Genomic DNA, 13,121 nt, shown 5'->3' on the forward strand with positions numbered 1-13,121 from the left:
ACGGTGACCTCTGAATAAGAGAGAAACAGACTAATATTAGCGTAGATGACATTCTTCTAATGATGTAGCAAGTACATAGGGTGTTATGTGAAGTGTTCCCGGTTCCGGTTTACCTAATTAATGCAGCCTAAAAATCCTTTAACGGATTTGGATATTAAAAGCATATTAGTATGTGTAAACCAGGTTAAAGAGATGGGTCTTTAATCTAGACTTAAACTGCAAGAGTGTGTCTGCCTCCCAAACAATGTTAGGTAGGTTATTCCAGAGTTTAGGTGCCAAATAGGAAAAGGATCTGCCCCCCGCAGTTGATTTTGATATTCTAGGTATTATCAAATTGCCTGAGTTTTGAGAACGTAGCGGACGTAGAGGATTATAATGTAAAAGGAGCTCATTCAAATACTGAGGTGCTAAACCATTCAGGGCTTTATAAGTAATAAGCAATATTTTAAAATCTTTACGATGTTTGATAGGGAGCCAGTGCAGGGTTGACAGGACCGGGCTAATATGGTCATACTTCCTGGTTCTAGTAAGAACTCCTGCTGCTGCATTTTGGACTAGCTGTAGTTTGTTTACTAAGCGTGCAGAACAACCACCCAATAAAGCATTACAATAATCTAACCTTGAGGTCATAAATGCATGGATTAACATTTCTGCATTTGACATTGAGAGCATAGGCTGTAATTTAGATATATTTTTGAGATGGAAAAATGCAGTTTTACAAATGCTAGAAACGTGGCTTTCTAAGGAACGATTGCGATCAAATAGCACACCTAGGTTCCTAACTGATGAGGAAGAATTGACAGAGCAACCATCAAGTCTTAGACAGTGTTCTAGGTTATTACATGCAGAGTTTTTAGGTCCTATAATTATTACCTCTGTTTTTTCAGAATTTAGCAGTAAGAAATTACTCGTCATCCAGTTTTTTTATATCGACTATGCATTCCATTAGTTTTTCAAATTGGTGTGTTTCACCAGGCCGTGAAGAAATATAGAGCTGAGTATCATCAGCATAACAGTGAAATCTAACACCATGTTTCCTGATGGTATCTCCCAAGGGTAACATATAAAGCGTGAAGAGTAGCGGCCCTAGTACTGAGCCTTGAGGGACTCCATTCTGCACTTGTGATCGATACGATACATCTTCATTCACTGCAACGAACTGATGGCGGTCATATAAGTACGATTTAAACCATGCTAATGCACTTCCATTAATGCCAACAAAAAGTTCAAGTCTATGCAAAAGAATGTTGTGGTCAATTGTGTCAAACGCAGCACTAAGATCCAATAAAACTAATAGAGAAATACACCCACGATCAGATGATAAGAGTAAATCATTTGTAACTCTAAGGAGAGCAGTCTCAGTACTATGATACTATGATAGTCTAAATCCTGACTGGAAATCCTCACATATACCATTTTTCTCTAAGAAGGAATATAATTGTGAGGATACCACATTTTCTAGTATCTTGGAGAGAAAAGGGAGATTCGAGATTGGTCTATAATTAACTAGTTCTTTGGGGTCAAGTTGTGGTTTTTTGATGAGAGGCTTAATAACAGCCAGTTTGAAGGTTTTGGGGACATATCCTAATGACAATGAGGAATTAATAATAGTCAGAAGAGGATCTATGACTTCTGGAAGCACCTCTTTTAGGAGCTTAGATGGTATAGGGTCTAACATACATGTTGTTGGTTTAGATGATTTAACAAGTTTATACAATTCTTCTTCTCCTATAGTAGAGAATGAGTGGAACTGTTCCTCAGGGGGTCTATAGTGCACTGTCTGATGCGATACTGTAGCTTACGGCTGAATGGTTGCAATTTTATCTCTAATAGCATCGATTTTAGAAGTAAAGTAGTTCATAAAGTCATTACTGCTGTGGTGTTGGGAAATGTCAACACTTGTTGATGCTTTATTTTTCGTTAATTTAGCCACTGTATTGAATAAATACCTGGGGTTATGTTTGTTTTCTTCTAAAAGAGAAGAAAAGTATACGGATCTAGCAGTTTTTAATGTTTTTCTGTAGGATAGGTTACTTTCCCGCCAAGCAATACAAAATACCTCTAGTTTTGTTTTCCTCCAGCTGCGCTCCATTTTTCGGGCTGCTCTCTTTAGGGTGCGAGTATGCTCATTATACCATGGTGTCAAACTCTTTTCCTTAACCTTCCTAAGCGTAGAGGAGCAACTGTATTTAAAGTGCTAGAAAAGAGTCCATAGTTTCTGTTACATCATCAAGTTGTTCTGAGGTTTTGGATATGCTAAGGAATTTGGATACATCAGGAAGATAACTTAAAAAGCAGTCTTTTGTGTTAGAAGTGATGGTTCTTCCATACTTGTAACAAGAAGAAGAATTTACAATTTTGGCTATATTAAGTTTGCACAAAACTAAATATTGATCTGAGATATCATCACTTGGCTGCATAATTTCAACACTATCAACATCAATTCCATGTGACAGTATTAAATCTAGAGTATGTTTTCGACAATGAGTAGGTCCTGAAATGTGTTGTCTAACCCCAATAGAGTTCAGAATGTCTATAAATGCTGATCCCAATGTATCTTTTTCATTATCAACATGGACATTAAAATCACCAACTATTAAAACTTTATCTGCAGCCAGAACTAACTCGGATGTAAAATCACCAAACTCTTTAATAAAGTCTGTATGGTGCCCTGGTGGCCTGTATACAGTAGACAGTACAAATATAACAGGGGATTTATCATTAACATTTGTTTCTCTGGATAATGTTATATGAAGCACAATTACTTCAAATGAGTTATACTTGAAGCCTGCCCTCTGAGAAATCCTGAAAACGTTGTTATAAATTGAAGCAATACCTCCCCCTTTGCCTTTTAGCTCATGTTTAGAACAGTAATCTTGGGGGGTGGACTCATTTAAAATAATGTAATCATCAGGTTTTAGCCAGGTTTCTGTCAAACAGAGCACATCCATATTATGATCAGTGATCATATTATTTACAAAAAGTGTTTTCGTAGAAAGGGATCTGATATTCAATAAGCCAAGATTTATCATTTGTTTATCCATATTGCATCTGTTTTTTATTTGTTGAACCTCAATTAAATTGTTAATCTTAACTTGGTTTGGACATTTTTTGTATTTTCTAGTTTGGGGAACAGACACAGTCTCTATAGTGTGATATCTAGGTGAAAGAGTCTCTATGTGCTGAGAATTAGCTGACCTCTGTGACGTGAGGCAGCTCGCAGACGGTCGGTTTAGCCAGTCTGTCTGCTTTTCCAAGTATAAACACTAAGACTATTTGCCATAATAATACATTTAAAAAAGTACTTGTCAAAATGTTGATACATTATGATTTTTATGGTATAGTCACACCTGTCTTGTTTGGTTCAGTTGAATCGAACTCTGGTATGGTTTGTTTAAGGTGTGAATATGAACTGACCTCGATCCAACCCAACTGCATAAATAACGCACAGAAACAGACAGCTTGCACATGTAGGGCTGGTTTTTTTTTTGCATTTCAATCACTTGTTTTTAAACCGCAATGCTTAAAAATGCATGCAAATTAGGCTTGGGCGGTAATACGGTAATATGGTATACCGCGGGATCTAAAAATAGCAACGGTTTCAATAGCAATCAGTTTCAATACCGTCATACCGTCAATAAAAAAACAAAAACACTGCACTTATATAGGAGACAAGGATTAAATATTAAATATAATTTATTTAATGCCTAAAAATGCATATGCGTGGTTGTCATCGCGTGACAACGACATGAGGAGAAAGAGAGAGAGGGGGAAAGATGGCGAGTTGCGCACCGAGTGACCTTGTCTCGAAAAAGAACACAACTTCTGCAGTTTGCCAGTATTTCGGGTTTCGACCGAACGAGAAGGGAGAGGCGGTAGACTAAATACGGATGAGGCTATTTGCAAATTATGCCCTCACGAAAAAAGATGACTCCGGGAATATGCTGCAAAAAAAAAAAAAAAAAAAAAAGCCGATGCAATTGCAGGTCCTGTCGGCATCGGCAACATAAAGGACCGAGTCGGAGCTGATATAACAGCCTATTGTTTGGAGCCAAGGAGACGAGGACCCACTTCATTCATGGAAAAATGCTGCCTGGTGTTTTCCCCAGATGTCGCGAGTGGCACGAAAGTACCTGTGCTACAAGCACACCATCGGAGCAGGTTTTCAGCACCGCAGGTAAAGTTGTCGGTCCACAACGTGCCCTAGCGAAAAAACTTGACTAGATTGTATGCCACTTGCCATTCGTTCCTATTGACACTGTGTTTATTTTTTATTTATTTAATGGATTCAGGTATTTTTATTTGGATTTAATTAAAAACTTTTTTGGAAAGAAGACTGGAAAGAATACGTTTTTATTTAGACCTATTGCTTTTCAATAATTTTTATAATATATATATATATATATATATATATATAATATGGATGTTTATTTTAATTCAACTCTGGTTGACTGTTGTGGGTCTATTTGCTCTTTTTTTATAAGCTGCTCTTTGTTATTAAAAGTTGTTCGTGCAGTGTGATTTTTAAGGATGGGCGTTTTCCGCAAATATCACATTCAAATAATTTTGAACTCACAAAAAAACGAATATTAGAATATTCGTTTATTTAAATTAACTTTAATGAGACAGACGTTATTTTTCAGCAACATTTATTGTTTCTGTCAATTTTGAACAAGCTTACACACAATAAGCTTGAACATTAGCTACACATCGTGTTTTGTAGCTGAAAACCTTTAACAATGCGTGCAAACAAACAAGTACAGATTAAAAGCAAAAAAAATAAAAAATGAACAAAGAAAAACGTAGGCTAAAGCATCCTGCAGCAATTAGGCCATTGACATTGTACAGAATTTAGCTAACACTTAACTTTGAAACTGTCAGCAAATCTTTTTTGCTTTTTTTTCTATTGTTTTACATGTTCTTGTTAAGAAATACGGGCATGTAAACATGATCGGGGGAAAGTCGGCTCCTTAGTCCGTTAACAATAAGGCCGGCCGCGAAGAAAACGCGCTCTGACGGCAAAGACGTTGCCGGGACACACAAATAACGGTGTGCTAAGCGAATAAGTTTTGTGAAGCGCTTCGTGTTTTCGTTTCAACACTGAATGGGATCCTCATCTGGTGGAATACATGGCTCCAGCAAGAACTGTTCCCACTCGTCTCGGCTGGACTCTCTGTAATCATCGCTGAAGAACTGGCTCAGCCTTTTCCGATGAGTGAGCTTTGCATCCTCTCTATCGTTGGTGGCAGCGGCTGCATCCGCACCACTCGCATCAAGGAAAATGTTCTGATAATGTTCAAAAAAGTTTTTTTTTTTCTTACTTCTCTCATGTTTTCATCGAGAAACCTGAGATGTTTGTGCCGAGGGTCTAGGGCAGACGCGAGAAGAGGAGTTTTCACTGCATTCTCCAAGTTAGCGGTGTTTATTCGTTGCTTGAGAGATGCTGCAACAATGTTCTTGAATTCGGTCACTTTCTGTGATTCTCCACGGCATATTTGAAGTACTGTAAAAGACCGCAGTTCTTATTCATTCGTTAATTATTTTTGCTTGCATACATATTCAAATATGCCGTGGAGAATCACAGAAAGTGACCAAATTAGGTTTTATTGTGGACTTTTTTCTTTTTTTTTTATGGCAAGCAAAAATGTCAATTTGAATATCATTTTTATTTATGGAATAATTAGAGCAGAACGAATATTCAAATGTTCGACTATCCGTGCACAGTGATTTTATTGATTTGTGTGCGCGTCTCTGTGCAAAAACTGTTCTGTATGTTTATGTTAATTTAATTCTGTTTGACTATTGCTATTTGTTGCTAATAAAAGTTGTTAATATTGTTGTGCATGCAATTTTGTTATTGTTTCAGTATAAGTGTTTGGTATTCAGTTTCTGAATGGTTTAGGCACAAGCCAACAATTTTTTAATTATTCACGGTAATACCGTATACCGAGGTAAAATAGGGAGGAGGTTTGACGGTATCAAAATTTGGATACCGCCTAAGCTTAATGCAAATGATGAGTTTTCTTGACCATGGCGCACACCAACGTGATGTGAGCGTGCTAAATAGGCTAAAGCTTCCTGCAAAAGTTACCATGTATATGTTGGGGGGTAATAAATTAAATTAAATTGATAAACTAGTGTTTTCTGAGTCAGGACCTGCTTTTAAAAAGAAGAGCATCTTGGATTACATAATGAATGAGTTTTTGTTTTGGATTTGAATGCTTTTTTTTTGTAGTCATTTAAACCTTTCTATAGATCTATTCAAGGAAATTATTCACTGATTTTCAATTCATTATTGTGAAGCGTTCCTGCTCAAGACTGAGGTGGCAAGCACATCCTGTTTGTTTTCTTTTTTCTTTTTTTTTTTACAAAAGCACAATATTTTGTTGATATTGTGAGTGCACACAAATAAAATAGACCCTTTACAGTTCTGAATGATGTATTATTCTTACCTTTATGAGCAAAAATGACAGCATATTTAATTAGTTTCCACTGATATCCTGAAGATTGAGATATGCTTTTATATCTACAGATTTTATTTTCAGCAAGTCGTAATGACAACATTGTATGACATTGTCTCATATGATGAGCATAAGTTTCTTCATATTGCATTAGTATTTGATAACACCAAATCAGTAAAAGAACAAAAATTGTACAATGAAAGATCTCCATGATTAGCCTGTTTTTGCACTTCCTGTTTTCCCTGCTTGAGAATTTCTGTCCAATCAATATATGACTTTACTATATGTGTAGTTTTGTTTACAATTTCTGGTTCACTTGCAAAAAGGGCAGTGTGAAAGTGAACCACACCAAACAAAGACAAAAAACCAACACTGTATTTGGTCCGGACCAAAGCAAGTGAACTAGTGGACTTTCCTGGTGTAAAACTGTACTTCAGTGAAATATTTGTACAATTTGAAATAACCGTTTTCTATTTAAATTTATTTTTTTAAACTAATTATTTATTCCTGTGATCCAAAGCTGAATTTTCAGCATCATTACTCAAGTCTTCAGTGTCCCCACATGGAAAGAACCTATATGTGGATATATGCACATATATATGCTGCGTATATGCACATATATATGCTGCATATATATATATATATATATGCTGCATATATATATATATATATATATATATACTGCATATATGCGTATATATGCCACATCTAGGCAAAATTGAGGTGCATACAGGAAATATAGGTCTCCTGTATTGCTTCTTTATATCCACATATAAGCCCTATACATACAAGATATGTCTTCTATATAGCTAATGGCAGGATCTGGTCATTTTGTAGCTCATATCTAATTTTTGACTGTCATAGCCTACATGATGCCTAGCTCATATTTTCTATTATCAAGGCAAAAACTAAGAATTAACGAAAAAAATTATGGTATCACATGTAATTGGCATGTTATGGAATTTAACTATGGCAATATATTAACATGATATACAGAGCCGGACAGTAACGGAGTACATTTACTTGAGTACAGTACTTAAGTACAATTTTGAGGGATCTGTACTTTACTCGAGTATCATTTTGGGGGAGTAGCTACTCATGACTTTACTCAAGTACATTTGAGAGGGAAATATTCTACTCTTTACTCCGCTACATTTCTATCCATAACCGTAAGTACCCGTTACTTCTTCGGCCCCGTCCACACGGAGACAGACCCCCGATCTTTTTTTCCCTTGTCTCAAGAAATATCCGCGTCCACACGAAACCGATGTAGTATCAGGGTTTCCCATATATTCATTAATTTGTGGCGGCCCGCCACTATTTCAACGCTGACCGCCACGGATTGATTCTGATTTTTAAACTATTTAATATGGGTACAATTGTATTTTATTGTAGAGCTGCGCGCTGCTTGCTCCCTCCCTCTCAAAAACTGACAACGGAGGCACGCACGACTAGCCCCTCCTCTTCGAACACGATCTGAATCAAAACATGATGAGCATGCGGTTAGTTGCCGGTGCTTAATGCTTATTCCCCCAGCGAAGATTCCAGAATCAATCCGGAGTTGAATGGTTAGTAATGAACACTGTTGCTCAACATAACTCTGAGAAGTTAGTCTATGTTAAGCGCTGTCGCGTTTCCATTACAGATTCGCGCAAAACTTTTTTGTTTTTTTTTCTTCTAAATATCGATAAACAACTATTGCGAAATGACGGCGTTTCCATTAACCGATGTTATGCGACTAAAACGTCATTTTTTTCCTCTCGCGATCAGTTATTCCAAAAATCATGGCAACGGACGTTGGTAGGTTTATATATATATCACAGCCACCAGACTAGACATTATATTATTATTATCTCCAGGTTCAGGTTGGTGTGTGTTGGTTTTTGTCCACCGCAATCTCCAGGTTTGTGTGTGTGTGTGTGTCAGAGTCTGTGTGTGTCCACCTCCAGGTCCAGTTTGGTGTGTGTGTGTGAGCCTGTGTGTTTGAGTGTGTGTGTGTCTTTTTGAATGTTTGAGTGTGTGAGCCTGTGTTTGAGTGTGTCAGTAAGTTTGTGAGTTTGAGTGTGTGTGTGCGTGTGTGTGTGTGTGTGTGTGTCCATCTCCAGGTCCAGGTTTGTGTGTCTGTGTGTGAGCAAAATTTGCAACAAGAAGTCTGTGGAGCAGTCATAGCATAGAAAGTGTAGCAATGGCATAGCAATGTCTTTAAAGGGATAGTTCACCCAAAAAAATGAAAATTCTATCACCGTTTACTCACCCTCAAGTTGTTCCAAACCTGTATTAGTTTCTTTGTTCTGCTGAACACAAAGGAAGATATTTGGAAGAATGTTTGTAACCAAACAGATCTCGGTCCCAATTGACTACCATAGTATATATTTTTCCTACTATGGAAGTCAATGGGGACCAAGATCTGTTTGATTCTGTCATTCTTCCAAATATCTTCCTTTGTGTTCAGCAGAACAAAGAAACTAATACAGGTTTGGAACAACTTGAGGGTGAGTAAACGATGATAGAATTTTCATTTTTGGGTGAACTATCCCTTTAAGGTATTTGACACTAAGTGTTGGCAATGGAAATGTGTACTTGTCACTAAAAATATATGAGATATATTTATGATATATACATATATATATATATGATATATGATTTAAGGAGGAGGAGGAGGAGGATGAGGCGCGTAATGACAGACCTTCAAAGAATAATAAAGAATTTTTTTTCTGTTCAGTTTTTTGTCTTATTTTTGTTCTTGTACTATTTGATTGTTCTTGTAAATACATAATGTATATTTCTATATTTTGGACTTTTATTTATGTTGCCTAGCAGCTATGGATTTTAATTTTACTATTATAGGTGAACATATAGGTGCATATATACATGCATATATGTACCTATATAGGTATATGTATGCACATATATGTGTACATATATGTGTAAATTCTATATATGTCACATATATTAAAAACCTATATCAAAACCTATATTGAAACATATGTTTATATAGGTTTTTTCCATGTGGGTCACGTGATCCTTCAGAAATCATTCACAATATGCTTATTCCAGACACTTTATCCATAACAGATTAGAAGACTAATTAAAGACTAATCTTAAAAGAAGAGATTAACAACATACTAGTAAGCTTATATAATCCTCTTTCATATTGTTCATGTACAATTTAAAATCCTTTACTTGCCTGTCGCTCCAAAACTGCCCGACTTCCTTAGAGAACAAACTTTTTGAAGAATGATGACTCAAGATTTTCAACATCAAAAAGATGCAAAAGCACCTTCAAAGCATCATAAATGGTCCATAAATCTAGTTTTCTGTAGCCAAGCCATTTGAGTTTTTATGTGAGAAACAGATGGATTACATTTTCAATTGCATGAAAAAAGAACAACCAGTAGATTCTTTAATATCTCTTCTAGAGCTGGGATAAACTATTATTTTTTTAAACGATTAATCTAGCGATTATTTTTTCGATGCATCGATTAATCTAACGATTAATTTTTTTCAGACCGATTCGATTTCGATTATCTCCCCATTAATTGACTACTAACAATTTATACATGTTGATTTACATATCTGAATGAAAAAAACATGAATTCCTTAACATTGCAATATATGTTTATTGCTCTTAAAATTACAAAATAAAAGACTGACTAAGAATGCATTACTTTGCACTTGTATAGAGATAGCATTCAATAAAACCTTGAAGCCTTGAAAACGCATAGCTTACTGAAACAAGCTTACTGAACACATAGGGCCTAGCTTACTGAAAAAAGAAGTTCTTTCAGATGAAAATAACAACAACTTGATGTCTAGCATTCAATAAAAAAAGTTCACCCAAAATACTTGTTTAGAGCAATTGAAAGAATACAGTAACCAATGTAAACTTTAGGGCTTTAAGCTAATACAGAGTGCTTTTCCAAAAAATAAAAATTAACAGTGGGAGCCAGCAGCCTGTCATGGAGAAAAAAAAAAATCTCCGAATGCTCCACGTGAAACTTTGGCCTTCCGCCCTTTTTCTATTGTGTCTAATGATTTTGGTTAATATGCACGAGGGAGAGAGAGAGAGAGAGCGCTGGTGTAGTTTGAAGACTGTGAGTGTGCGAGCGCGCGTGAAACTTGGGTGTTTCGCCCTTTTTCTATCGTGTTTAATGATTTTGATTAATATGCACGAGGGAGAGAGAGAGCAAGAAGCGCTCGTGTTGTTTGAAGACTGTGAGTGCGCGCGCGCAGCCGGGGCTCTCTCTCGTACGCGCCCTGTCAGGCGCAGCACAGTCATTATATTCTACATCACTCACCGATCAAATAAGGCTTTGACAGCCGCCAAAAAAAAAGATCAATGCAGAAAAACCCTTGGATTGGTTATATAACGTTGGACAGAATGTTGATCCGGCCCTCGCGTATATTCAGCGCACATAAGGTAAACGTTTTGCAAATGTTTTTAAGAGAAATAAAAACAGGTTGACGAATCGATGCGCATATTTTGTGTCGACGTCATCGATGACCTCGACGCGTTGTCCCAGCCCTAATCTCTTCTTTTGTGTACCACAAAATAAAGGAAGTCATACAGGTTTGGAAAGGGGTCATAAATGTGACCCAGTCTTAAGTGTCAATTTCTTTAAAATTGAGATTTATACATAATCAGAAAGCTGAATAAATAAGATTTTCATTGACATATGGTTTGTTAGGATCTGACCAAATGTGGCCGAGATACAACTATTAGAAAATGTTGAATCTGAGAGTGCAAAAAAATCTAAATACAGAGAAAATCGCCTTTAAAGTTGTCCAAATGAATTCTTAGCTAAGCATATTACTAATCAAAATTAAGTTTTGATATATTTACGGTAGGAAATTTACAAAATATCTTCATGGAACATGATCTTTACTTAATATCCTAATGATTTTTGGCATAAAAGATAAATGGATCATTTTGACCCATACAATGTTTTTTTTCCGCTATTGCTACAAATATACCCCAGCGACTTAATACTGGTTTTGTGGTTCAGGGTCACAAATGACAAAATGTTAATTTCTGGACAAACTATATCTTTAATTATATCAGACTAGAGCAGAGAAGCAAGATAAGCACCTGGCCGTGTGCAGAACTTCCTCCATCACAGCTCGCTTGTGCTCATCTTTTACGTCCTCGTTGACATCAGTCCCTCCAAACACCACCCCAAAAGGCACTCCAGCATCTGCAGAGAAATGAAAATATGCAACAAAGACAAATCCATTATTTCACTTATTCACCTCCACTGAAGTTCAACTTTTAAATCCTTCGAGCGAGCGAAGTCTTTGAGGCATGAAACAGTGTGTTTATCTTTGCCAGAGGGGAAAGTAGTCATCCATAGAGTGGACATTTCGGCCAATGACTCACAAGAATGCTGTATCTGAGGGTGGTGAGACAGAAGTAGCCTTCAATCTGAACAAGACATTCTGTGAGTAAGGATGCACAATTTAGCAGTCAATGGTCAGTTTTCTAAATTAACACCACAAACAGAGGAAGCTGACAATATATCGTATGATAACAAAATCATTAAAAATACTGTAAATGTTGGGGTAGCATGATACAGTGATGGCCTCAGATGATAATGCCATGGTACTCTGGTATATACTATGGTAATAAAATGACTACCTTCTTCATATGCCATAATATTTCAAATAATACCATGGTGCATGGTACAAAAAACAAAAAAAACAGTCATACAATGGTACTTTTTTGTACATGTGGAATTTAAGTCATGACATAAAAATACTTACTTGCTATAACTATGCATCTAAATATAAGGCATTGATAATGAATTAAAAAATAATAATTAACTGTGCATGCATGTTAAAATGACTGATATTGATAAGCCAAGAATAATAAGTATACTGGATTACTTTTTGTGTGTAAGATCACTGCAAAGGTAATCTAAATGTTAAAATAGGCAAATTAAATATCCAATATTTGGCGATAACAAAAATAAAACACTAATAATGGCTGATAACTGACATGATGGGATCAATATAATGTCCATCCCTAAACAAACTTCTACTATAAAACTAATTGTTTAGTGTGTAACTTCCCTTTTATCTATCACCAGTAAAGTCATAAATTGTGCGATAGAGCTCAATAGTGGAAAGTAACAATAATCAGACAAGACAGATGCATGTACAGTATGCATGTGTGCAGGCTAAGCTCTGTGGTGCTCCACCTCAGGATAAAATCAATTGCATCTACGGATACTCTCACTAATATTGTGAAACCAACATATGCATGTATTTTTGAGAGGCGGGGGACGTGTCACCTAAAAGAAGCCTGCCTCCTTTGAAAAGATGAATGGCCAGCGCAGCTTCGAACCGCGGCTCTTGCGTCATCAGGGATGATACATCAGAGGCAGAGCTGAACTCTCTTGTATCACACAGTACACAAGTATGTCCTGCAGCCACGATATGATTCCTACAACCCAAACAAACAAACACACACACACACACTTATTACTCTGTAAAGTCAAAAATATTAAAATATTCTGTGGCTGAATCATAGCACAGTGATTTACTACCATGGTATTTCGATCTCCAAGAATACCATGATTTAACCATGGTACATGTCCAAAAACATGGGTTACTTATTTGAACAACAGCGCCAAAAGAAAACATTATGTGCCTTATTCAGTA

General features: G+C 36.4%; 1 protein-coding gene across 3 annotated transcripts in view; it reads right to left on the reverse strand.

The window, feature by feature from the left end:
- The window catches only part of glt1d1 (glycosyltransferase 1 domain containing 1), a 44,838-nt gene that overhangs the window by 31,336 nt on the left and 381 nt on the right, over positions 1–13,121 (reverse strand). For all 3 annotated transcript variants that reach the window (XM_059503312.1, XM_059503311.1, XM_059503313.1), the window contains exons 2-3: positions 12,752–12,903; positions 11,551–11,656 (exon numbers count right to left, since the gene is read on the reverse strand). In XM_059503312.1, coding sequence (XP_059359295.1) covers positions 11,551–11,656; positions 12,752–12,821 — 176 coding nt within the window. In that variant the 5' untranslated portion in view covers positions 12,822–12,903. The remainder of the gene's footprint in view (positions 1–11,550; positions 11,657–12,751; positions 12,904–13,121) is intronic.

Source organism: Carassius carassius, chromosome 21 (assembly GCF_963082965.1).
Source record: "Carassius carassius chromosome 21, fCarCar2.1, whole genome shotgun sequence".
Lineage (NCBI taxonomy): Eukaryota > Metazoa > Chordata > Actinopteri > Cypriniformes > Cyprinidae > Carassius > Carassius carassius.